The following is a 26,732-nucleotide window of genomic DNA, read 5'->3' as shown; positions in this document are numbered from 1 at the left end:
GCTGGAAGTGCCCCCAAGAAGCAAAGAAAAGGCATGACATTACAAGAAAAAGCTGAATTGCTTGATATGTATCGTAGATTTAGGTCTGCAGCTGCAGTTGCAGCCATTTCAAGATAAATGAATCCAGCGTAAGGGGTATTTTAAAAAAAAGAAGAAAAGGAAATCCCTGAAGCTCTTGTTGCAGCTACACCAACAGGTGTGAAACCTTGAACTTTTTGCAAAATACCTTTTTATCTCATATTGAAAATGCAGCTTTTATGTGGATGCAGGATATAAGAAAAGTATTCCTGTAGACTCTAATATAATTCAAGAAAAAGCAAGGTCATTCTATGAAAACTTAAAGCAAAAGGAAGATGAAAAATCTAAACCTGTAGAAATTAATGCCAGCAAATAATTTTAGATAGAGGTATGTGCATAGGCTAGGGAGGATAAATTACAAGGATTTATGGAGCTGGATCATATTACCGGGAACATAGGAGTGAATTCCTGCCCCAACCAAAAGGCATTCGTGTGGATTTTTTTTAATTCAAGTTAACTGGCTATTCCAAAGTGGTTTTTTTCCCTATTTTTGACGATTGGAGCCCTTCAGATGCAGGATGGAACTGTGTTTTGCATTTTTTGGTAAAATAAGCAAAGCAAGGACCTGGAGATATATGCTGGAGCAATCTCCTTGGAAGGATTCAGCATAAGTAGATGGTAAACATGTAAAGGGGAAAGGGAGGGTTTGTTTGTTTTTAAACATTTATTATTTATTTATTTTATTTTTGGCTGCGTCTGGGTCTTAGTTGCGGCACGCGGGAGATCTTCGCTGAGGCATGTGGGACCTTTTGTTGCGGCACGGGGGCTCTTCATTGCAGCACACGGACTTCTCTATAGTTGCGGTGTGCGGGTTTTTCTCTCTCTAGCTGTGGCACATAGGCTCCAGGGCTCATGGGCTCTGTAGTTGTGGCGTGCAGGTTCCAAAGCGCGTGGGTTCTGTAGTTTGCAGCACGCAGGCTCTCTAGCTGAGGCACACGGGCTCTGGCAGGGGCTTAGTGGCCACGGCATGTGGGATCTTAGTTCCCTGACCAGGGATCAAACCCGTGTCCCCTGAACTGTAAGGCAGATTCTTTACCACTGGACCACCAGGGAAGTGCTGGGGTTTGTTTAAAATAGTAAATCAGTTAAGTCACTTCTAAATTTAAAGAAAACAAAATTGGAGTTGAAGAATAAGCAGGTTTCCAGTTGGCTATTGCTATTTTTCTTTGAAAAAAATAAACATTTTTTTTAAAAATTAAAAAAAAAAAATGTCAAGGTAACAGAAGCACCGTCTGCTGACCAAGAGGTAGCAAACAAGTTCCCAGACACAATTAAGAAAACCGTTGATGAGAAAGGGTATCTGCCTGAACAGGTTTTTAATGCAGACAATAGTGCCCTATTCACATTTATTAGTAAAGAAGAGAAATGAGCACCAGGATTTAAGGCTGGAAGGGATAAGCTAACTCTACTGTTTTGGGCAAATGCAATCGGGTTTACGATCAGGACTGCCTTTATCTATAAAGCTGCTAACTCTCGAGTCTTGAAGGGAAAAGATAAACACCAGCTGCCAATCTTTTGGTTGTACAAGCAAGCCTGGACAATGAGAACTCTTTTTCTGGATTGTTTCCATCTATGCTTCATCCCTGAAGTGAGGAAGCACCTTTCCAGTAAGAGAACCACTTTTAAAGTTCTTTTGATATTGGACAATGCCCCTGGCCACCCAGAACTCGATGAGTTCAATACCAAAGATGCTGAAGTGGTCTACTTGTCCCCAAACATAACAACTCTAATTCAGCCTCCAGATCAGGGGTTCATAAGGACTTCTAAGCCTCATTATAGACAGGACACTATGGAAAGGATTGTCAACACTATGGAAGAGAGCCCCAATAGAGAGAACATCATGAATGTCTGGAAGGGTTACACCATTTCTCTCCATTATTGTTAGAAAAAGCCATGAAAGTCACCAAGCCCAAAACAATAAATTCCTGCTGGAGAAAACTGTGTCCCGATGCTGTGGGTGACTTTACAGGATTTATGATAGAGCCAATTAAGTAAATCACAAAAGAGATTGTAGATATGGCCAAAAAAAAAGGTGGGGCATGAAGGGCCTCAAGATATGAATCTTGGAGAAACTCAAGAGCTAACAGACATAACACCAGAGGCACTGACAGAAGATGAAATATCCAGAAGATGGATATGAGTGCTTCCGAACTAGTGTCAGGCAATGAGAAAGAAGATGTAGAAGCAGCAGTGCCAGAAAACAAATTGACCTTAGACAATCTGGCAGAAAACTTCCGATTACTCAAAACTGCTTTTGACTGCTTTTACCACATGTCTATGACATGGGCACTGAGACTAGAGCAAACGGTGGAAGAAGGATTGGTACCATACAGAAACATTTTTAGAGAAATGAAAAAGCAAAAAAGTCAAGCAGAAATTATGATGTATTTTCATAAAGTTACACCAAGTGTGCCTGTCTCTCCTGCCGTGCCTTGCATCTCCTCCACCTCTTGCACCTCTGCCACCCCTGAGACAGCAAGTCCAACCCCTCCTCTTCTCCTCCGCCTCAGCCGGCTCAACATGAAGATGACAAAGATGAAGACCTTTATGATAATCCACTTCCATTTAATGAATAGTAAACAATCATCATTCTGTACAGTTAATAAACTTTCTATTATGTATGTGTGCCAGTGTCTTCATGTGAAAATCTAATAACTGTACAGCAAGAACTGTATGAGACATTTTTGTCATAATTACCACTTAAAGTATTCATTGTGTAGACTATTGTGTGCAAGACTTGTACTGAAACGGCCAGCATATCCTTACATAGTATAAGGTGAGTGATATTTAATAAAAAATTAATAATGTGTTCATTTTCTTACAGTTTTACACCTTTGCTTTCAAAGAACTATATTACTATACAGCATGCCCCTCTCTCGTAATTGGAGAAGCTGCATATCAGCCAATCATCACAGGTAAGAGTTTTTTTCCTAATATAACAATGTTTCCATTACTGTATTATGAATATGACTGTAATTTGTGTATGCCATAAAAATTTTATAACAATTCATTCACTAGTGCATAGGCTAGGCTACCATGAAACAATCATACTGCTGCTTCTTTGCTATCAATGCATGAATCATTATACCTGTAATAAATATGAATTTCTTTTTCATATTATCTTTTCATTCTTGATGTCTAGTGTTAGTAATATATATAACATCTACAGTGTTTTGTATCATATAAGACAATATTGATGTAGGTTGAGAGAGAATTCATCTTGTATTCAGGCAACATAAAATTTTGGTTGTGATAACTACAGTACAGTACTGTAAATCTTTTATGATTTTCTTAATAACATTTTCTTCTCTCTAGCTTACTTTATTGTAAGAACACAGTATATAAACACAATACAAAACATGCGTGCTGTTTATGTTATTGGTAAGGCTTCCTATCAACAGTAGGCTATTAGTAGTTAAGTTTGCAGGGAGTCAAAAGTTATACACGGATTTTCAAATGCGCAGAGGTTGGTGCCCCTAACCCCTATATTGTTCAAGGGTCAACTGTATACACTTCCTTTCGGTAAAAACTCACAGTAGTCCAGTTAGATAGGTATTATTTCCCCCATTTTATAGAGGATGCAAATAAGGATCAGATGCTTTCATTTACTTAAAGTTACATACTTAACAGTAAAGCTAAAGATAAACTAACACTTTTCTGACACCAAAGGCCAAACTCTTAGCCAATATATTGTACAGTCATCCCTCAGTATCCATGGTAGACTGGTTCCAGGACTCCCTGCAGATACCAAAATACGAGGATGCTCAAGTCCCTTATATAAAATAGCGTAGCACAGTCAGCCCTATATATCCATGGATTCCACATCTGTGGATTCAACCAACTGGAGACGAAATTGTTGCCTGAATCTGTGGATGTGGAACCAGCAGATATGGAAGGCCGACTGTACCTCCTTCATCTCATTTAGTGAATAGATCATATACTTAATTTAGGAATGTAGACTCTTCACATTTAAAAAGACAAAAATGACTATGAGCAGTTTTTTTAAAAAGAAAGCAAACATTTCAAATACTCTTACCCACAAAGAAATCTATGAAACAAAGTAAATATAGATTTAAAAAGCAGATTAATGCTATGGTTTTGAATGAAACCAAGACACATTCCTACCCCAGTAGGAAGTGGCAAAAGGAATAAGTCTGTCAAAAATTTAAAATTAAGTCATGGACAATTTGCCAGCATTCCCAAGCTAACTCTTCCCTAATCCACCAATGTTATTTTATATTATTTTCCAATTATTATTAAATTCTCTTTAAACATGAAGACTGCATATGTTTGACTTCCCAATGGACATTGAGCACCTTGAGGCTAGGAATTTTATTTTATTCCTCTTTCTAGAGCCCCCGTTACCTAGAACACAGCAGTTTTTAATACTAATATAACTAAAAATATTTGAAGTGCTTTACCAATTACAAAGGACTTTGATACACATCAACTCAGTAATGGGTCTTCAACAAATGCTTGCTGAAAGCATTTTTTTAAATGTCATGTGAATTTCCTTAGACAGAACAAAATATAAGTTGCATTACCAAGTATGAATGACTTCCTTCAGTAGCTCAAACAATTAAAAGTAAATTTATATCAGGACTAATTTTTGTAAGTATTAGGAAATGATATTTTTAAAGTTACTGTTATATATAAATAGTAAAGACAGCCTACATGATATTATTCACTTACCTTACTCTGCCTTTTAAAAGCATTCACTTAATACTGAGTTCTTCTAATACCATATTTACAACTTATGAAAATAAAGAATATACTGCTTCCTGAGATTTCTTGCACAGATATTTAACTTTTTATGCTTGTTCTACTTCCTCAGTTAGATTATAATCTAGTGATACATATGTTATATCCAGGGTTCTCAAAAGCACTTAACATGGTATTATATGCCTAGTAGCCACCTCAGTAAATATTTTGTGAATCATCTTAAATTAGTACTAGTGAAATTGCTATTAAATACCTCTAAGGCATACAAATTCAGATTACTGATCCTAAATTTAACATTGGAAACTGACTGGAATTGATTGGAAAATATGACTCGTCATGAACAGTTTGTATTTATAGACCAAACGTGTTAAGTATTCTAAAGAAGATATTCTCATATTACCTGACTTCACTTACCTGATCAAAAAGAAGCCTAAGTTGCCGCTCAGATTCGCCAACCCACTTACTTAGACAGTCTGCTCCTTTTCGCATAAAAAAAGCCACCTTTTTGTCTCCTTGACTGCACTCATTAGCTAACGCTCTGGCAACCAAGGTTTTACCTGTGCCAGGAGGGCCATAAAACAAACAGCCCCTAGAGGAATAAAGAATCAATAAAAGTAGATAAATGTTACCACCAGCACTAATAACCAATACAAAAGCATGCACCTCCCATATAATTTTGTACTAATGTATATTTTATTATTATTAGACACTGATATAGCTTTTTCTAATATACAGACAAAAGTTTCACTTTGTTGAAAGTCCTCAAGGATGTTCTCAAAGAACCAAGCTTTGGTACACAAGAAATAGTTCAATCAGAGTAGAGAGTAATTTGGCAAGCTACATCAAAATTTTAAAGGTACTTTCCCTATGACCCAGAAATTTCACATTTTAGATTATATCATGTAGAAATAATCAAAAGAAAGTGAAAAAGATAGATTTTTTTAAAAACCTAAATGCTATCTATTAACAAGGGACAGATAAATACACCACTACATCTGTAATTTAAACACGAGTATGATGTCAAAAAGAATAATACACACATTATTTATGGATATGGAAAGGTGTAAAGTGAAAAATAAAGTTACATAAGGGTATTATTGAATAATCTCATTTATATTAAATGTTTAAATGTGCATAATACAGGCAAAATATAAACTTATTATATGCATACATATATAAAAGAAAGCTGTTCATCCCTAAGGAGTAGGATTACTTTCTGCTTATAATACTTTTTGTTTATAACTCCATTTTTTAAAGTTTCTCCCAAGGCTATACTACTTTAATGGCTTTGAAAAAAATAACAATTATTTTTAAAATTCAAGTTATATCATATAAGAAGTAAATAAATTGCTACTATGATTTCTAAAACCCACTGCAGAATTACAGGCCAACTCTTAACCCACTCAAACAGAAGATGACTCTTTAACAAGATTTTCTGCATCCTTAAACACATGAATAATAAATTAGAAACACATGAATAATAAATTAGAAATAAAAAGGGATATTTCACAGTTTAAGTCTGTATGCACATCTTCAAAATATTTTATTCTGCCCAATTTCCTTTGACATAATTTCTCAGCCTTTACTAATAGTTAACTAGCTAACCACCTCATGATCAAACACAATTAATCTGATCATAAAAATAAACTATCAAGCTTATCATTTCAAAAATACCACATCAATGAGTCAAAGCAACACTTCGCTGAAACTGTGCTTTCAAAGACTAACCAGTATACCGTATCAAACTGAATGCTATTAGGAGACCAAATTAAGGAAAATCCACTTAGGCGATCCACTTGTAAATTCAAGGCCTGTGTAAAGAATCTCATCCTGTGTCTGACTCTTAAATGCTGAAATATAAACTTCAAGAACACACTTAGTACCACAGCTTTTGAGCCCTAAATAATAAAATTTCATTCCTAATTCTCATTGCTAGAACACATCAAATAAATACATATGAAATATTTATAAATAATATTTAGATTTATAATCACCTACTAATTGAAATTTGATAAATTAACAGTAATAAAAATAATAAACATCTAGGACATTACTCACCTTGGAGGCTGAATTTTAAATTTTTCAAAAATTTCTGGATATAAAAGTGGGAATACTACCATTTCCTTTAGTGCATGAATATGATGGCTCAATCCACCTATGCTATCAAATCGCACCTTGGAAAGAAGTGGAAAAGTTTATTACAAAATAATTTTAACCGTTTATAGATTTCTTTTTAATATATGAGATAATCTTATGATTCCAAAATATATGCCTTCAGCAGGAACTGAAGTTTAAACATAAAAGTTCATATATAAAGTTAAACAGAGTTCAAAAAACTATACTTTGAGGAATTCCCTGCAGGTCCAGTGGTTAGGACTCTGTGCTTCCACTGCAGGAGGCACAGGTTCAATCCCTGGTTGGGGAACTAAGATCTCGCATGCCACGCGACAAAAGAACAACAACAACCAAAAAAAACCCCACTAACAATGGTGATCTTCTACTTTTATTGTGTGTTGTGTTAGAAACAAGTAATGACCTTTAAAAAAAAAAAACTATTTATAGGAAAACATTTACAAAACTTACTGATTTATCAATGTTCATTGGATCAACATCAGCCAAGCTTGCACCCACTTTGACACGTTCTCGGAGAATACCACTAGCTAAATCTTCTGCTCTTAAGTTCATAGGCAAACATCTGAAATTCATAAACATTCAAGTAGATAGCATTAAAGTTTCATATTCTTAATGTCATAAGCAAGTTTAAATCTTTGTTGACACATTTTCATCTTCCTCCCTTTTCTCATAACCCAGAAAATGACAAGAGATTTCATATTTTTAAACTACTTTTCCTAAATTCTTTTCAACAGGCCAGAAATAAATTTATTCACTAGAGAAAGCAAATAAGATCATGAATCTCTTTGTCCAAAAAGCCCAATCTAGTCTAAATTAGAAAACTTAACAAACCTGATATTCCACATTATATAAGCATAAAATAAAAAGACCTACTATAAATACTATAATATATGGCATTAAATGAACTCAAGCTTTATTATAACATTTAAATTTATCCTCAGATATTATGTGGGTATGTCTACTCAGTTTACATGATTGAAGAAATAAATTTCCCTCTGTTTTATTCAAGGGAAACCAATTTTAGACCCTATTTTGAAAACTAAGCATTATCGTTTGTGTGACTACCTTAAAATACATTTTCAGCTACTTAAAATCCTATATGATATTAATGTAATTACCCCTAAGAAAATATAATCTACTTCCTCTTTTAACATTGCATAAACACCAAAAGATGACATAAATAGCCTAAAAAAAGTATAGCTTCTACAATGAATGTACTTTCACTGACATTTCTGAATCCTAACTTACTTTAAAAATCTATTTCCAAAGCAGGTAACAGAATAGTTCAGATTAAAGAGGCATTAAATTCTTTTATTTAAACTTAGATTTTTCTCTTACATTTTCTTTCCATCATCCACATGTGGAACTCTTTTTAGCATACAATCTACACCAACCCAAACTTGTTTCCAAGACCAGCTAACTGAAAACTTGGTATTTCTACAATAGATATATAATGCCAAATTATAGAAATGCTTTCCTAAACGTAAAATTTCTAAATAAAATGTACCTTTAGTATTATAAATATAAGCTAGAAAATTAACTTAAATTTTAAAGAATAAATTATAATTTGATGCTTTAGTAACTTACTAGACAAAATACTGATTCTCTCATCCACTGAAAATTCTCAAGATTTTAGTGAGCCATGTAGCAATGAGTCATTTACTCTAGTTAAGCAAAGATCACCAGAGCTAAAACAAGTTTTCCAACAAAACCCAAGGGCTCCGGAAATAATTCTACTTACTCTTGAGTGCTATAATCATTATAAGCATCTGAAATCAACCTCATTAAGTGGATTTGGATTAGAGGAGAGGTACTGAAAAAGACTGTCCAAGAGGCTGCCCTCTTCCACTGGCTCTTTCTTTACCTTCCCACACACTATTTTATTAAGTACTTACAAAGCAAGTAATTTGTGGGAAGTTTCCCAAGGTTAGATTTCTACTCTAAAAATTACTAAGTGAATACCAAGTCGGTGTATTACTCTAGACTAAAATATGTGTTAAGTATCACTGTTAGCAAAATGCTAGTACAGGTAAGAATCACATTCAAAAAGTTTAAACTGTTATTCCTTTTTTCTATCATGGAAATAACAAGTAAAACTTTACTAACCTATTTCTTGCTCTTGCCATGCTCTTTGATTTCCTTCTTTCAAAGCGTTCTTCATCAGAAGAAGTTGTGTCACTACTATGAATGGCATGCTTCTTTCTCCTATTTAAAGAGTAAAATCCTTAAAATCATTACAGCAGCAAAGGGCTTTTAAAAACACATTCTGAGCATCATATATATATGAAAATATACAGTCACTCATTCATTTGGCAAATATTTATTAAGATCCCTATACTCATGCCATTTACATCTGATGAAGTAAAAACATGGTAAGTTCTACAGATAAAAAAAGAAAAACAGGCGGAGGAGGAGAGGGAGGCTATAATTTTTTAAATAGGGTAGTTCATAAAGGCATCAAGCAACAAATTGAATTTGCATCCAAATTTAGGGAATGTCTATCACTGATTGATAAATAACATTGAACTCTTATTAGAAAAGAAAGTTTATCTTTTTCTCTTCTTATTTCCCCTTTCCCAAATAATCAAAAAACAGTCCAGACACTAAAGAAAATAATATATTGGTTTACAGAGAGACAAGCATTTCCGCTTTCCACTTAAGACTTATATCCTGAAAAAAAAAAAAAAAAACTTATATCCTGTTTGAATTTCTTATAAAATGTATAAAGTATTTTTGATGAAATAAGCAAAGAAATAGTTTACAATCAGAACTAGTATGGAATGAGTAGATAATGTATCAAGCTAAAATCATCCTCGAGGAAAAATAACAATAAATGCTTCATTATTAATATACTTGATGACATCTCTATGATACCTATGGAAATCATACAAAATGGAATCATTGTAAATTAATTTACTTCAAACTCAAACTGGCTTTCAAGGATGGTCCACAGCCTGTGCATCCCTATTTTACTGCAATTCCCACCAACCACAATAGCAAAGCCAGATTTTCCCCAACTCCCATTAAGATCTTTAACCTGTCTAATATTCCTTCTCCTGATTAATAGAAGTCCCTTCATTTCATCCTGCATCAGTTTTTAATGTCTCCCAAAACTTCAAGAAGACTGTTGCAATAACTACCTACTCAATCTTTGCAATTCTGATATAAAACCTCTTTCCTACTTCTTTCTCTCCATCAGGAAAATGCCTGTTTCCAAGTTTCTTATTTACCCTGTGTGTGTGTGTATGTCTGTATGTGTGTGTGTGGTGGGGGGGTAAGCCTAATATATAAAAATGTAATATATCTGAAAATAGCACAAATGAGGTAGGCAGAAGCAACAATGTAAGTATTGGGCTAAAGAAATGATTCCAGATGATAACTCAAATGCACAAGAACAAATGAAGAGAACCAGAATAATAAAATAAAAGGTGACTATCCAAAAGCTATAAGCATGCACTTGATTGACTTTCTTCTCTCAACTTTTTTAAATAACAGAGAATTATATAAGTAACTTTAATAATGTATTGCTACGTTTGTAAAATGTATAAACGTAACATGTATAACAATACCACAAAAAGCTGAGTAGACCTTAAAAGGGAAGGGGCCACACCATATACAAAAGTAAGTCAAAATGGATCAAAGATCTAAACACAGAGCTAAAACTATAAACTCTTAGGAAAAGCCACAGAAGTAAATCTTCATGACAGTAGATATGGCGATGGATTCTTAGATATGACATGAAAACATGAACAACAACAAAAAAGATAAACTGAACCTCATCAAAATTAAAGTCTTTTGTGCTTCAAAGAATACCATCAAGAAAGTAACAACTCACAAAATAGGATACAATATTTGCAAATCATATATCTGATAAGGAATTTGAATCTAGAATATATAAAGAGCTCTTACAAGTCAATGATAAAAAGACAACACAGGGCTTCCCTGGTGGCGCAGTGGTTGGGAGTCCGCCTGCCGATGCAGGGGACACGGGTTTGTGCCCCAGTCCGGGAGGGTCCCACATGCCGCGGAGCGGCTGGGCCCGTGAGCCATGGCTGCTGAGCCTGTGCGTCTGGAGCCTGTGCTCCGCAGCGGGAGAGGCCACGACAGTGAGAGGCCCGCGTACCGCAAAAAAACAAAAAAACAAACAAAAAAAAACACCACAACACAATTTTTACATAGGCACTGGACACAAAGAGACAGTTCTCAAAGGAAACTTTTAAAATGGCTAATAAGCACATGAAAAGATGCCTCATATCATTAGTAATCAGGGAAGTGCTATTCAAAAACCACAATAAGATACATTTCATACTTGTTAGGACAGCTAGAATCAAAAAGTCAGACAATATTAAGCGCTGGGGAGGATGTGAAAAACTGGAAGTCCCATACACTGCTGGAGAGAATGTCAAATGGTGTAGTCACTTTGGAAAACATTCAAGCAGTTCTTAAATGATTAAGCATAAAGTAATCACATGACCCAATAATTCTACCCTGAGGTATATTGTCAAGAGAAATACAAAAATATATCCGGGAATTCCCTGGCAGTAGAGTGGTTAAGACTCCATGCTTTCACTGCCAAGGATGCAGGCAGGTTCGATCTCTGGTTGGGGAACTAAGATCCCACAAGCCACACAGCATGGCCAAAAAAAAAAAACAAAACACATATATCCACATAAAAACTTGTACATGAATTTTTATAGCACCGTTACTCATAATAGCCAAAAGTTGGAAACAACTCAAATGACCATCAACCAATGAGGAGATGGACAAAATGTGACATAGTCCTACCTTGGAACATCATTTGACAATAAAAAGGAAGGAAGTACTGATAAATGCTTCAACATGTATGAACCTAGAAAACATGTAAACTGAAAGAAGCCAGTCACAAAGACCACATATTATATTCTCATTTTTACAAAATGCCCAGAATAGGCAAACCTATGAGGAAAGAAAGCAGATTACTGGTTGCTTAGGACTTAGGGCATAGGGGTAGTGGTAGGAAGGTTAGAGTTAAAGAGAACAGGTTTCTTGCTAAGCAGATGAAACAGTATTTAAAATTGTCTGTGGCAACAGTTCCAGTTATCTGTGAATATACCAAAAAAAAAAAAAAAAGCTGAATTATATGATGTGGATCTTAATAAAGCTTTTTTTTTAAAAAAGCTACGTGAGGGCTTCCCTGGTGGCGCAGTCGTTGAGAGTCCGCCTGCCGATGCAGGGGACATGGGTTCGTGCCCCAGAACGGGAAGATCCCACATGCCGCGGAGCGGCTGGGCCCGTGAGCCACGGCTGCTGAGCCTGTGCGTCCGGAGCCTGTGCTCCACAACAGGAGAGGCCACAACAGTGAGAGGCCCGTGTACCGCAAAAAAAAATTTTTTTTAATGTTTGCCTGAATAGAATTGCAAGGATGGAAGATAAAAAGAATAAAATCTCTCAGGAAAAAAAAGGGGAGCGCAAAAACGACAAAGAAAAATGAGAGAAAAGGCAAGTGCCACAGAGGACCAATGTCCAATGTTGGACTAACATAACAGTAGTTACTAAGCAGAAGAGGAAAAAAATGAAGAGAAGAAACCTAACAAAAAATAATACAAGAAAATATCCCAGAGTTGAAAAAAAGAAATCTCCAAACCAATAGGGCCTAGAGCAAGAGGCTCAAAAAACTGAACAAACGAACAAAAATATATATATACACACACATATATATATATATATTTATGTTCATCTACAAAGAAACAAGATATTAAACCAGACTGAATTCTCAACAGCAACAATATGTCATGGAGTACGGTGAAGCAAGAACTTTAAAGGTTTAGAGGAAACCTATTTGGATCTACAATTCTCTTAACTCACAAAACTACTGGGAACTATGAAAATAGAAGACATTTACAAAGATGCAAAGTTGACTTCCACAAATTCTTTCTGAGTAAATTACCTGAGATTATATTCCTGCAAAATGATACAGTAAAGCAAAAAGGAGAAAGACATCAGATCCAGTAAGTGGTGGATCCAAACCATGAAAGCAATCTTAAGTCCTACAGCAGTCACTTTGCTGCAGGTCTAAAAAAGTATCCCCCCAAAGTGGAACAGAAAGATGACATTAGGAGAGATGTCATCTGACAAAAAAAATATGAATGCTTTGGTATGTTCAGAAGCTAGGAAAACTTGATACTACTTGAATGTTAAAAAGGAGAATTCTTGGGACTTCCCTGGTGGTCCACTGGTTAAGACGCTGAATTCCCAATGCAGAGGGCCGGAATTCTGGTCAGGGAACTAGACCCTACATGCCGCAACTACGATCCCACATGCTGCAACTAAAGATCCCACATGCCTCAATGAAGACCCAGCGCAGCTAAATAAATAAATTATTTATTTATTTATTTTTTAAAAAGGAGAACTCTTGAAATCATCACCTTTACTGAGACTATCAGGTGATCTCATTGGGTCCTTTTTCTCCATTTACATGAATCACTTCAAGAAGCCCCACACATTCCTGTCCCTGAAGGAATATGTAGGCTGTGCAGAAGGTGATACAATCGCCCCCATTCCTATCCCTTTGAACTCTATGTTCCCCTTCACCCCACTATCTTTTTCCAAGCATTTGTCACGATCTGACACACTATGTTTATGTATCCATTAGTTTATCTCCCTCTAGTAGAATGTAAGCTCCGAGAGAAGAGGGATTTTTACATTTTTAACTTCTGAATATCCAATGCCTTGAATGATATTTGGTGCGTACAGAAGATACACAACATAGATTTGTTGAATGAAAGAATAAACTTAATTCCAGGAGCATTTCCCATTGAGTGGCCAGAGGGAGTAATAAAATCCACAGAGGAGGGCTTCCCTGGTGGCGCAGTGGTTGAGAGTCCGCCTGCCGATGCAGGGGACACGGGTTCATGCCCTGGTCCGGGAAGATCCCACATGCCACGGAGCGGCTGGGCCCGTCAGCCACGGCCGCTGAGTCTGTGCGTCCGGAGCCTGTGCTCCGCAACGGGAGAGGCCACAACAGTGAGAGGCCCGCGTACGGAAAAGAAAAAAAAAAAACTAACAAAACATACCTGATATGACTCCTTCTTGCTGGAGATCTGTGAATATCAAAGAGCGTATTTTCCCTCTTTTTTTGATGAGCTGGTACTGAAAGAAAAAAAGAAAAAAAAAAGAACATAGAAATAACTGATAATAAATTGATAAACTGATGTATTAAAGAAGAAGAAATTAGTTCTGTTAACTTTCTGAACAGAAGCCAGTCATATGTCTTCAAGTTCTAAATGCTGCCTAGAAGAAGCACAACAAAAATTAAAACTTTGTGGTAAATACTGTAAGTTTCAAATAAACATTCTAAAAAAGAATGTTAAGCTAAATCTTTGTGACTTTGGGTTAAACAAAGATCTCTTTGACACATCACCAAAGCACAACCCATTAAAAAATTTTTGAGCAACTTCCCTGGTGGCACAGTGGTTAAGAACCCGCATGCCAATGCAGGGAACACGGGTTCAATCCCTGGTCTGGGAAGATCCCACATGGCTTGGAGCAACTAAGCCTGTGTGCCACAACTATTGAGCCTTCACTCTACAGCCCGTGAGCCACAACTACTGAGCCCATGTGCCACAACTACTGAAGCCCAGGTGCCTAGAGCCCATGCTCTGCAACAAGAGAAGTCAACGCAATGAGAAGCCCACACACCGCAAAGAAGAGTAGCCCCCACTCTCCGCAGCTAACTAGAGAAAGCCTGTGCACAGCAACGAAGACCCAAAGCAGCCAAAAATAAATAAATAAATAAATTTATAAAAAATAAATTTTTTCTGGCTTCCCTGGTGGCGCAGTGGTTGAGAGTCCGCCTGCCGATACAGGGGACGCGGGTTCGTGCCCCGGTCCGGGAGAATCCCACATGCCACGGAGCGGCTGAGCCCATGAGCCATGGCCGTTGAACCTGCGCGTCTGGAGCCTGTGCTCCGCAACAGGAGAGGCCACAGCAGTGAGAGGCCCACATACCGCAAAAAAAATAATAAATTTTTTCATAAACTGAAATTCATCAAAATTACAAATTCTTCTCTTTGAAAGACACTATTAAGAGAATTTTTTTTTAAAGCTACAGACTGAGAAACTATTTACAAATCACAAGGACTGATACCTGAAGTACATAAGGAACTCTCAAAACTTCAATAATAAAAAAACAAACCGCTTAATTGAAAACATGGGCAAGAGATTTGAATACTTCACCAGAGATAATGTTGGCAAATCAGCACATAAAAATATGCTCAACATCATTAGTAATTAGGGAAATGTAAATTAAAATTATAATAAATATGTATTAAAATTAACTTGGAAAAATAACCACACCAAATGTTGGCAAGAATATGGAGCAACTGAAACTCTCATACACTCTTAGTGAGAATGTAAGCAGTATAATCACCTTGGAAGAGTTTGGTAATTTCTTAGAAACTTAAACATACACATAGTCATAAAACGCAGCCATTCCACTCCTAGGTGTTTATAAGAAAAATGAAAATATATGTCCAAACAAAGACTTGCAAATATATGTTCATAACAACTTTATTTATAATAGCCAGACACCAGAAATGTCAACAATCCAAATGTCCATCAACAAATGAATGGATAAACAAATTGTGATATACCCATACAATGGAATGCTACTCAGCAATAAAAAGAAAAACACTACTGTTAAAGTCGACAACATGGATGAGTCTTACAATTATTATATTGAGTGAAAGAAATCAGACCAAAAAAAAGAGTATATACTGTATATAAAATTAAAGAAAATGTAAACTAATCTATGGTGACAGAAAGCAGATGAGATCTGTCACTGCCTGAGGGTTAGGAGTGGGGAGGCAAAAGAAAGTTAGGAGTAGATTATAAACAGGCAGAACGAAATTTGGGGGAGTTGATGAACATGTTCATTACCTTGAGTGCGGTGACAGTTTCATAGGTATATCCCTCAGATAGTTCAAACTTGCCAAATTGTACACATGAAATATTATATATGCAATGGCAGTGAACTACATATAAATTATACCTCTTTAATAACGCTTTAAAAAAAAAAAACTAGAAAAATGGCTCACAATCTTTTTTCTGTCCCAACATACCTCCCCCATTATTAACAGGGCTATCTTTGACAGTGACTCTTAACTGGAGTAGAGAAATGTCTACATACTTGGGCAAGCTTCTTGTGAGGTAACTCTAATAATTCCAGAGAATCAATCACTGCTTCAGAGCGTTAAGAGTTTGAATAAAATGATCCAGGTTCTTCCTTGAAAACATTATGCTAAGTGAAAGAAGCTAGACACAAAAGGTCACATATAGGCAAATCTATCGAGACAGAAAGTATCAATACATTAGTGATTGCTAAGGGCTGTGGGGATGGAAGTGTAGAAGTAATAAAATGTCCTGGAATTAGATAGTGGTGATGACTGCACACCCTTGTGAATACTAAAAAGCAATAAACTGTACAGATTAAAAATCAGCAAAACCCAGCAAAAATGGTAAATTTCATGATATGTGAATTTTATTTCAATTTTTTAAGAATTGGAGGAAATCAATAGTGATGGAATTTCCCAACAGCTGGGAAGAAAGTCAATAAAACAGTACCTGTGGAACTGATTACCTGTCATTAGATTTAAAAGCATTAAGATATGGGCTTCCCTGGTGGCACAGTGGTTGAGAGTCCGCCTGCCGATGCAGGGGACACAGGTTCATGCCCCGGTCCGGGAAGATCCCACATGCTGCAGAGTGGCTGGGCCCGTGACCCATGGCCACTGAGCCTGTGCGTCCGGAGCCTGTGCTCCGCAACGGGAGAGGCCGCGACAGTGAGAGGCCCGCGTACCGCAAAAAAAAAAAAAAAGATAAACTTTTTCCTTCTCAAAAAAATAACCAAAAACAAAACACAAACATAGGTTACTGGCCAAGTTGCCCTCTTCTGACTGTAGCTGAATTATCAATACTTAACCACTTGGAACACAGAGAAACTTGCCCTAAAGAACTGCTATAAGAGATTTCATTCTTTTAAATTCAGCAACACTGATTTTTTTAAGGGGTGGAGTAGAATAAGCTACTCTACTACAAAAAGGAAAGAAGTTACTTAGAGTCTCTTACCTATTGGAGGTGCTTGGTATCGATCCACTGTTTTTCTTTGTCTCAAATTATATGGCCTATCGTTTTCTTCTCCTTCTGCCTCTTCAACCTCAATATCTCCATCTTCCTCTTGAGATTCTAGTTTCACACACACACACATGCACACAAAATAAAATACTGTTTTAATCCACAAGGATTGGTCCACTCTAGAACTGAATATTTTTATTTTTATTTTATTCTTTCTGCACAAGTTAGCTTTAAAAATGTCAACATTGTATGATACAGCATAAATCAATACAATTAAAAATGAACCCTGATGGGGACTTCCCTGGTGGCACAGTGATTAAGAATCCACCTGCCAATGGAGGGGACACGGGTTCAATCCCTGGTCCAGGAAGAGATCCCGCATGTCGCAGGGCAACTAAGCCCCTGTGCCACAACTACCGAGCCTGTACTCTAGAGCCTGCGAGCCACAACTCCTGAGCCCTCGCACCACAACTACTGAAGCCCGCACGCCTAGAGCCCAGAGCCCATGCTCCAAAATAAGAGAAGCCACCTCAATGAGGGGCCTACGCACCACAACTAAGAGTGGCCCCAGCTCACCACAGCTAGAGGGGGCCTGCGTGCAGCAACGAAGACCCAACGCAGCCAAAAAAATAATAATAATAATAAACATTTTAAAAAACTTAGAGTAAGCTTTCAGATGTCATGAGTAAGTTGTAAAGTCCTTTGCATTTTTAGTTTCTTATTTCACTGAGCATGGCTGACAGTTTTAACATTTTTTTCAATGTCTTAATATGACTGTGTTATAGTGACAATTCCTGTGGTTAAAAAGTTAATCATAAAGTACATTGCATTTGAGGACCATAAGCTTATAAAGTTTCACCAGACTTTTATTTTGAACTATAAATAGATGTCACATTATAGCTATAGCCAAACTGCCTTTTTTTTTTTTTTTAATTTATATTTTTGGGCCACGCCGGGCAGCATGTGGAATCTTAGTTCCCCCACCAGGGATTGAACCCATGCCCCCTGCATTGGAAGCACAGAGTCTTAACCACTAGACTGCCAGGGAAGTCCCCCAAACCACATTTTAAAAATAAACTTTTAGAATTTATGTACATTATAATTTACTTTTTATTTATTTATTTATTTTAAAATTTAGTTTTGGCTGCGTTGGGTCTTCATTGCTGCGTGCGGGCTTTCTCTAGTTGTGGTGAGCAGGGGCTACTCTTTGTTGTGGTGCACAGGCTTCTCATTGTGGTGGCTTCTCCTGTGGTGGAACACGGGCTCTAGGCATGCTGGCTTCAGTAGTTGTGGCTCGAGGGCTCTAGAGCGCAGGCTCAGTAGCTGTGGCGCACGGGCTCAGTTACTCCATGGCATGTGGGATCTTCCCAGACCAGAGATCTAACCTGCGTCCCTGCCCTGGCTGGTGGATTCTTTACCACTGCACCACCAGGGAAGTCCCGTAATTTATTTTTTAAATGTATAGCTAGGTGAATTATCATAAAGTGATCACTCATGTCAAGGCATAAACTATTACCAATACCCCAGAAATCTACTTTATGCTCTCTCTCAATCCCTGCCTGAATTTTTCTACCAAAATGACTAATCTGTGTTTACCTGTTGTCAACAGGCCTAACAAATCATTATACTGCCAACAAAAATTGCTCTTGCTGTAAGATAAGTAATTACCCTTTAAGCATTTTTTTTGAACTATCAAGTAGTATGTGAATATTGACCTTATTCAGTGGTTAATTGGGCATTGAATGAAGTGTGCTGTAATAAAGTTTTGAGTCATTCTATTATTGCTTTGTATGACCAAAAAGGTAATAAAAAAGACTGAAAGGTCATAGGTAAATCAGGAGCTCAAATATGATCATATTGATATATTTAGCAGAGAACTAATATTTTTAAGAAAGGCATTTTCTTTTACATCTGTTGTTTTTTTAATTAATTAATTAATTTAATTTGGGCTGCGTTGGGTCTTCGTTGCTGCACGCGGGCTTTCTCTAGTTGCGGTGAGCGGGGGCTACTCTGGAGCATGGGCTCCAGGCGCGCGGGCCTCAGTAGTTGTGGCGCACGGGCTTAGTTGCTCCACGGCATGTGGGATCCTCCCGGGCCAGGGCTCGAACCTATGTCCCCTGCATTGGCAGGCGGATTCCCAACCACTGCGCCACCAGGGAAGCCCCTAAATGTTTATTATTAAGTTATAGAGAGAATCAGTAAATACAGTATTACTTAACTAAATAACACTATAAATCACTTGCACCCAAATAAGTTTCCTTAAACCTTCAAAAAAATTACTTTTTGAAAAAAAACCTTGCATTATTTATTATGGGAAGAAATTCTATACATGGCAAATCTACTCTGGGAAATCTACAAAGATGTTCAGTTAAAGATAAGGCAAAAATCACATTATAAATCTGTCTCACCTATACTGATTTTCTCCAAAGGAAGCAATATAGAGGTTCTAGCTGTAACAACAATAATATCTGCTCAATAAAATACCTTCATTAGAAATATCACCTCTTCAAAACTTGCTAATAATATATTAATTACAGAATTTGAGAAATAAACCCATTCTTCTCCATCTAAGCTACACAAATAGTAGAACTAATAAGGTTCCCTGGTGAAATACAACTACCTTGCATTTACAGTACACCAAATCTTCTGAAAATCCATTTTAATAAAGAAGGTTAACACCTACAGAATTAAATCCTATGGATGCACTGGTCATCAATTTATAATCCTTGGGGCAAACGTGCCTTCATCTGTTCCCAGCTCCAGCCCGACAACTCCAGTCAGGATTCATCAATTCAAAACCCAGACAGGCCTCAGAAAAGAGCAGTACAACTCCCTCCACTAGTTCTGGCTGTCTCTCTTTACTGTACCATTTACTACTCCTCTGTCCATAACTAAATTTGAGACCCAAATATTCCGAGATTTAGAGGCTATGGATAGAAGGTGGCTATGGACAGAGACTTTCAGTTAGAACGTACCTAAATACAAAAGAGGCCTCACCTAACACGCAAATCAGCCCATGGCAAATGCTACACCAGATTAGGTCACTTAAGGACTACCAATAGCTACTAATAAGATATATTACATAACAATGCACAGTGTACAGCAAAGGCATTTTTCCAAATGAAGAAAATGAATACTCAGAAATGCCAATGGAATAAAAATTATTCCAAATTATGTAACATAGACCTCTAAAGCCAAAAATCACCCATCCAGCAATATTACACATATATTACTCGTACATATTTTCTTCGCTCCCACCTGAACTTTATAGTATTTATTTCATAAGGTGCTTTCACAAACCTTCTTCTTCACCCTCAGTAGAGACTTCATGATGATTTTGTATCCCATAACTATTTCTTCTCAGTGACTTTCTTCGCCTTTTCACTCTTGAATACATATCCATGTTTTCCTTTTAAAGAGAGAAATCTGTCAAATATTAACATGAATTTTATTCCCAGCTATAAATATCATTAACCCAATGGGACATGCCCATTCAATAAAATTTACTGAGGACCTATTTGCAAGGCAAAGATTCATGAAAATCGACCTTACTGAATTCAATACATGTAAGAAACAAGAGGAAAAACAAATAAAACTTATAAAATATTTGAAAATGTAAAACTACAATGCCATGGACATACTTTCTCCCTTAAGCAAATTACAGCCTAGTAGGATAAAACAAGTCAAGTCACAGGTAACTATAAAAGAAAGTAGAGGGCTTCCCTGGTGGCGCAGCGGTTAAGGATCCGCCTGCCAATGCAGGAGACACGGGTTCGAGCCCTGGTCCAGGAAGATCCCACGTGCCACAGAGCAGCCAAGCCTGTGCACCACAACTATTGAGCCTGTGCTCTAGACCCCACGAGCCACGACTGCTGAGCCCACGTGCCTAGAGCCCATGCTCCACAACAAGAGAAGCCACCACAATGAGAAGCCTGCGCGCCACAACAAAGACTCAACGCAGCTGAAAATAAATAAATAAATAAAATTTATAAAAAGTAATAATAAAATAAAATAAACTAGAACAAGTTTAATGCCATAAATAAAGGTACATGGGCGTTCCCTGGTGGCCTAGTGGTTAGGATTCTGGGCTTTCACTGCTGTGCCCAGGGTTCAATCCCTGGTCAGGGAACTGAGATCCCACAAGCAAAAGGTACAGAAGAGTCTAGAATTCAAAAAGATTAATCCGCCCCTGCCGGCCGTGTTTGGGGGAGGAGGGGAGGAAGCATCTGAAAAGAGCCTTGAAACAAAGGTAGAACTGCATCAGGCCTTAACCAGAAGTATTAACAGGAATAAAAGATAGGAGAATAAGAATGATTCATTTATATTTGGGCAATGGTATGTGAGAAGATAAAGTTGAAACCAGATTATGAAGGTCAAGGTGATTTTAATTAATTCAGTACACATTATAAAACCATTAAAGGGACTTCCTTGTTGGTCCAGTGGTTAGGACTCTGCCCTCCCAATGCAGAGGGCACAGGTTCAATCCCTGGTGGGGAACTAAGATCCCACGTGCCGCACAGTGCCCAAAAAAAAGAAAAAAGACTGTTAAAGGTTCCGATGAGAAAAGTGACAGAATCAGAGGTGGACTTTAAGATGACCCTCTGCAGAAGTGTAGAGGGTCTTTTGGGGAAGGTTGTGGCAAGGGGGTTAAGGATAAAAGAAGAAAGAAAAGAATAAAATCCCAGATTAAACTGGAAACGAAGAAGGAACAATTCTGTTAATTCAAGAAAATCCAAATGCTGCTCTCTCTCTCTCTCAATTCCTCAGTCCAAATAAAAAATACGTGCAAAGGTTGTTAAAGTTAATATACTCACAAATTCTGTATCTGTCCACATTCGAAGCCGTTCTACTTCTCCTGATCGACGATTCCTTCTAATGTTTATATTGTCCATTTCCTGTAGTACAGCTTCAGCAGTACTACAATTATATAATAAAACTAGGGTTTAGACAACCATGGAATCAAACACTGTGTCATACATGTAAAAGAGCTCTTCGTCAACGCATAATTAAATCCTGATATGTAACTGTACCTAACATCCCAATTAATATCTGTTTCTGAACTGGCATCCACCAGAAGATAATGCCCCCAAAACAGATGGAAACAGGGAATTCTCTGGTGGTCCAGTGGGTATGACTCAGCACTTTCACTGCTGGGGCCCAGGTTCAATCCCTGGATGGGGAACTAAGATCCCACAAGCCATGCAGCACAGCCAAAAAAAAAAAAAAAGATGGAATCAGAACATCTTCTACCTTAATATAACTTACAAATATAAGACCTTTGTTTGTAAGTCTGCAAATATTTAAATTCATAATGCTACTACAAATAACTGACTACCAGACTTAAGGCACTGAAAAAAAAAAATTCAAATCTTTTTACTTGAAGATGGTGTTAAAAATTGTATAGAAAAAAGGATTTGTAAAAAGTTTAAAGCTAATATAAGGTTAACTGAATAGATACTTTTAGAAATTAGAGGACATTGACATCCACAAAATATATGGTAACATTGGCACATTTGTTAAAAATTGGTGTTAAAAATTGTATAGAAAAAAGGATTTGTAAAAAGTTTAAAGCTAATATAAGGTTAACTGAATAGATACTTTTAGAAATTAGAGGACACTGACATCCACAAAATATATGGTAACATTGGCACATTTTATGTTTTAAACACACACATAGCCCAGATACTGATCTAAGTACTTAACGAATAATAACTAATTCTGACACTACCACTATAGAATAGAATATAATTTCTTCTCATTTCAAATAGCAATTACACTGACCTCACTTCTCCAGGCTACTGCAGTGATTAAGGAGGATGATTTATTAGCTGAGAAGAATAAAGTTTCATTGCATGTAGTCACTGAACAGTCAGCTAGGCTACATCCAACATGTGCAGTCTCAAAAGACTTTCAATTCAGAATCTTGACTAAGTAAAACTATGCCTACTATATATCAATAATGAAACTTAATGCTGCTTGAAAATTGTCAAAAACACAAATGTTAAATGAGCAAATATTAAAGGACTATAGTAGTGAAGTCAAAATAAAATTACTTTTTATATTATCTATGCACAAGTGCTTTAAAAAGTATGAGAAAAAATGAGCTATCACATAAATTGTATTAAATGTAATAAAGTAACCAGAAACTGACAATCATTGCTAGCCATGGTTAATTCAAATTAAGTTTTTAAATAATTGTATTGATTGCTAAGTCAGTGCTTAAGTTACTTTTTAAAACATAACTGGCTTAAAAAAATCAACAGTTACATGAAACTGCTGACTGCAAAAGCATTCATACCTATTTACTAGTTGATCAAATAACAAACTCTGGTTCACGCTTTCAAATCTGTTTTTCCTGGAACGACAACTTTTTCTGACTTCCATGTCACCATTTATACAAGAAAGGTCCCCATCTCCCTTCTTTTCGCCTCGAAGGGGATGGCTTCGAAGGGCTACAAGAAGAGAGAAATTGCCATTTCAAAGTATAGAGTATAAAAAGAAAGAAAAAAAATCAAAAATTACTTTTAAAAGACTATAAAAAGCTTACTATAACCTCTTAAATGGCTTTAATATCCAAAATCTAAAATTTCTATAACTGTTTACAATCTGCTATAATAATTTAAATTATTTCAGTTGTACTGATTTCTCAGTGTTTAGCAATTACATATTTACCATGACTGAAATCCAGTCACTTCCAACAGTATACTTAGCATACTAGTAAATTACGCTATTTTACCCCACTTTAATACTCTTAACAACATTATAAGAATTTCAATACTAACCAGTTTCATAACAGAATACTCACATAAGCTACTATGTCCGTTTGGTAATGTAGCACCAGGCTGAGAAGTTAACCTAGAACACAATTATATTTAATACGCAAACACATCAACATTCATTTAAAGAAGCAAGAAATGCAAATACTGGTGGAATCATTTTAATCTTTAAAATGTCAGTAATGTAATATTACTTTTTTAAGAGTAAAGACATTTTTTTACCCTAAGACTGATAATATACCAATTAATAAAATATACTAGCTAAGAGTCGTTTCATTACTTCAAGAAAAGTTTTAATAACAGATTACAAACTGAACTTACTGTCTTCAACTCTATAAATTAAAATCCAACGAAAAGGCTTAAGCTTAATATGTATCATAAAGTCAGCTGACGCCATAAGTAACAATGGTCACAGACATTTACTATTGGTTTTTGTTGACAACATAAAATTCAAACAATGACAAAGTTATTCAAATGATAAACTGTAAGACGAAAAAAGTATTTGCACACCAACACCACTTAATAATTTCCTCAAAGTATTATATTACACATTCTAAACTAATAAATGAAAATTTAGCTAATTTCTCAAAATCTATTGCACAACTCTCCCTTTTGGTGGAGGAACAGAAATGTTAAGTCACTAGAAAGATACTTAAAGGGTCATTAAAACATGAAGACTTATGAAAAAAGTCACAGTACGCCTTACTATAATTAGAAATTCAAAACCAAAAGCTAAATTGTTACATAGCAAAAGAGCTATCAATTTAAACTTACTAGAGTATTTTTTGAAATATCCAACAATTATCGTTTTCAAAGAGTAAAAAAGGGGGGAGAGAGGACATTCAAAAAACAGTACATATGACTGTCATCCGCTTATCTATGTGGTTTGCACAACATTTTTTAACTAAAATATTCTAACATTTTTGGTTATTCCAGCATTCTTCATGTAAAATTATAAATGTTATAAATATTAATTATAAATGTCCCTGTCTAATAAAGGTCACAGATAGGATGACTAAAGGTATGAACAAAAACTATTCTGTGCCTTCAGACTATCAAAAACACAAAATAAAAAACTCCATCTCGGGCTTCCCTAGTGGCGCAATGGTTGAGACTCCGCCTGCCGATGCAGGGGATACGGGTTCATGCCCCGGTCCGGGAAGATCCCACATGCCACGGAGCGGCTGGGCCCGTGAGCCGTGGCCGCTGAGCCTGCGCGTCCGGAGCCTGTGCTCCGCAACGGGAGAGGCCACAGCAGTGAGAGGCCCATGTACCACAAAAAATAAATAAACTCCATCCCTCCTTTCCCCATAAAAACAACATAACCATCTTGTTCTAATATACTACCTCTTAGAAAGTATTTCATTTTTAGCACCTTTATATACAAATACGCAATCCTCCTGGTATATGAGTTTGACTCTAAAGTAATAGAATTGATGTGTTAACAGGTCATTCCTTAGAAGATTATACATGTGGAATTCCCTAGAATCACTCTTAAAATCCACTTAAAACCACATAGAAAAATAATAAATATAGTTTGGCTTTGGACCCAATATAACATTAACTCAGTTTAATCACTTAATTCACAAGTCTTGGCTCCATATGAATTTTAGCTGTATGTAAGACTAAATGGTTGGAATTTTACACACTTAAATTATTCAAAAGAGTTCGTGCCCGGTCCGCGAAGATCCCACATGCCGCAGAGCGGCTGGGCCCGTGAGCCATGGCCACTGAGCCTGCGCGTCCGGAGCCTGTGCTCCACAACGGGAGAGGCCACAAGAGTGAGAGGCTCGCGTACCGCAAAAAAAATAAAAAAAAAGAAGACAGTGCTTAATTGGCTTTTATTTCATTGCTAATGAAAGATCTATTTTAAGGTGGGGGGAGAAAAAAACTTGTTCTTCAATCAATCCAATTACCAATTATAGTTTATTGTCATCATTTTACAATTATCATTTCTCTTTATAAAAAGGAGAAAAAGGAGGAGATAGAATATGAAATACTTGGGTATGAAAATAGAGAATATTGGGATTTTAAGGGTTGGTCTGCCTATACAATAATAAAGGTACCTAAAAAGTTTCTTAAATCAAGGTTGCCAAAAATTAATCACTTAAAATGTAACCAGGTGGGTTCACTGCTTAAATTAATCCTCTAATAAATCCTTTATGATTATGAAGTCTCTTTTATTTTTAAAAGAGGCTGTGACAAAAATAAACTCAAAATGGATTAAAGGCCTAAATGTAAGGCCAGACACTATAAAACTCTTAGAAGAAAATACAGGCAGAACACTCTGTGACATAAATCACAGCAAGATCCTTTTTGACCCACCTCCTAGAGAAATGGAAATAAAAACAAATTAATAAACAAATGAGACCTAATGAAACTTCAAAACTTTTGCACAGCAAAGGAAACAAGACGAAAAGACAACCCTCAGAATGGGAGAAAATATTTGCAAACAAATCAACAGACAAAGGATTAATCTCCAAAATATACAAGCAGCTCATGCAACTCAATATCAAAAAAAACAAACAACCCAATCCAAAAATGGGCAGAAGACCTAAACAGACATTTCTCCAAAGAAGGTATACAGTTTGCCAACAAACACGTGAAAGAATGCTCAACATCATTAATCATTAGAGAAATGCAAATCAAAACTACAATGAGGTATCACCTCACACCAGTCAGAATGGCCATCAACTAAAAATCTACAAACAATAAATGCTGGAGAGGGTGTGGAGAAAAGGGAATTCTCTTGCATGTAAATGATACAGCCACTATGGAGAACAGTATGGAAGTTCCTTAAAAAACTAAAAATAGAACTACCATATGACCCAGCAATCCCACTACTGGGCATACCCTGAGAAAACCATAATTCATAAAGAGCCATGTACCACAATGTTCATTGCAGCTCTATTT

General features: G+C 36.5%; 1 protein-coding gene across 3 annotated transcripts in view; it reads right to left on the bottom strand.

Annotated features, from left to right (window-relative positions):
• The window catches only part of ATAD2B (ATPase family AAA domain containing 2B), a 150,914-nt gene that overhangs the window by 98,656 nt on the left and 25,526 nt on the right, over nt 1-26,732 (bottom strand). For 2 of the 3 annotated variants that reach the window (XM_019943168.2, XM_019943169.2), the window contains exons 3-12: nt 23,849-23,898; nt 23,342-23,495; nt 21,858-21,960; nt 20,344-20,452; nt 17,038-17,154; nt 13,986-14,061; nt 9,040-9,138; nt 7,384-7,495; nt 6,859-6,974; nt 5,215-5,389 (exon numbers count right to left, since the gene is read on the bottom strand). In XM_019943168.2, coding sequence (XP_019798727.1) covers nt 5,215-5,389; nt 6,859-6,974; nt 7,384-7,495; nt 9,040-9,138; nt 13,986-14,061; nt 17,038-17,154; nt 20,344-20,452; nt 21,858-21,960; nt 23,342-23,495; nt 23,849-23,898 — 1,111 coding nt within the window. The remainder of the gene's footprint in view (nt 1-5,214; nt 5,390-6,858; nt 6,975-7,383; nt 7,496-9,039; nt 9,139-13,985; nt 14,062-17,037; nt 17,155-20,343; nt 20,453-21,857; nt 21,961-23,341; nt 23,496-23,848; nt 23,899-26,732) is intronic. The other variant, XM_073791563.1, reaches the window with a different exon arrangement.

The sequence above is a fragment of the Tursiops truncatus genome, chromosome 14 (genome assembly GCF_011762595.2).
Source record: "Tursiops truncatus isolate mTurTru1 chromosome 14, mTurTru1.mat.Y, whole genome shotgun sequence".
Lineage (NCBI taxonomy): Eukaryota > Metazoa > Chordata > Mammalia > Artiodactyla > Delphinidae > Tursiops > Tursiops truncatus.
The sequence above is the reverse complement of the archived record's forward strand: the minus strand, read 5'-3'. Positions and strand labels throughout refer to the sequence as shown.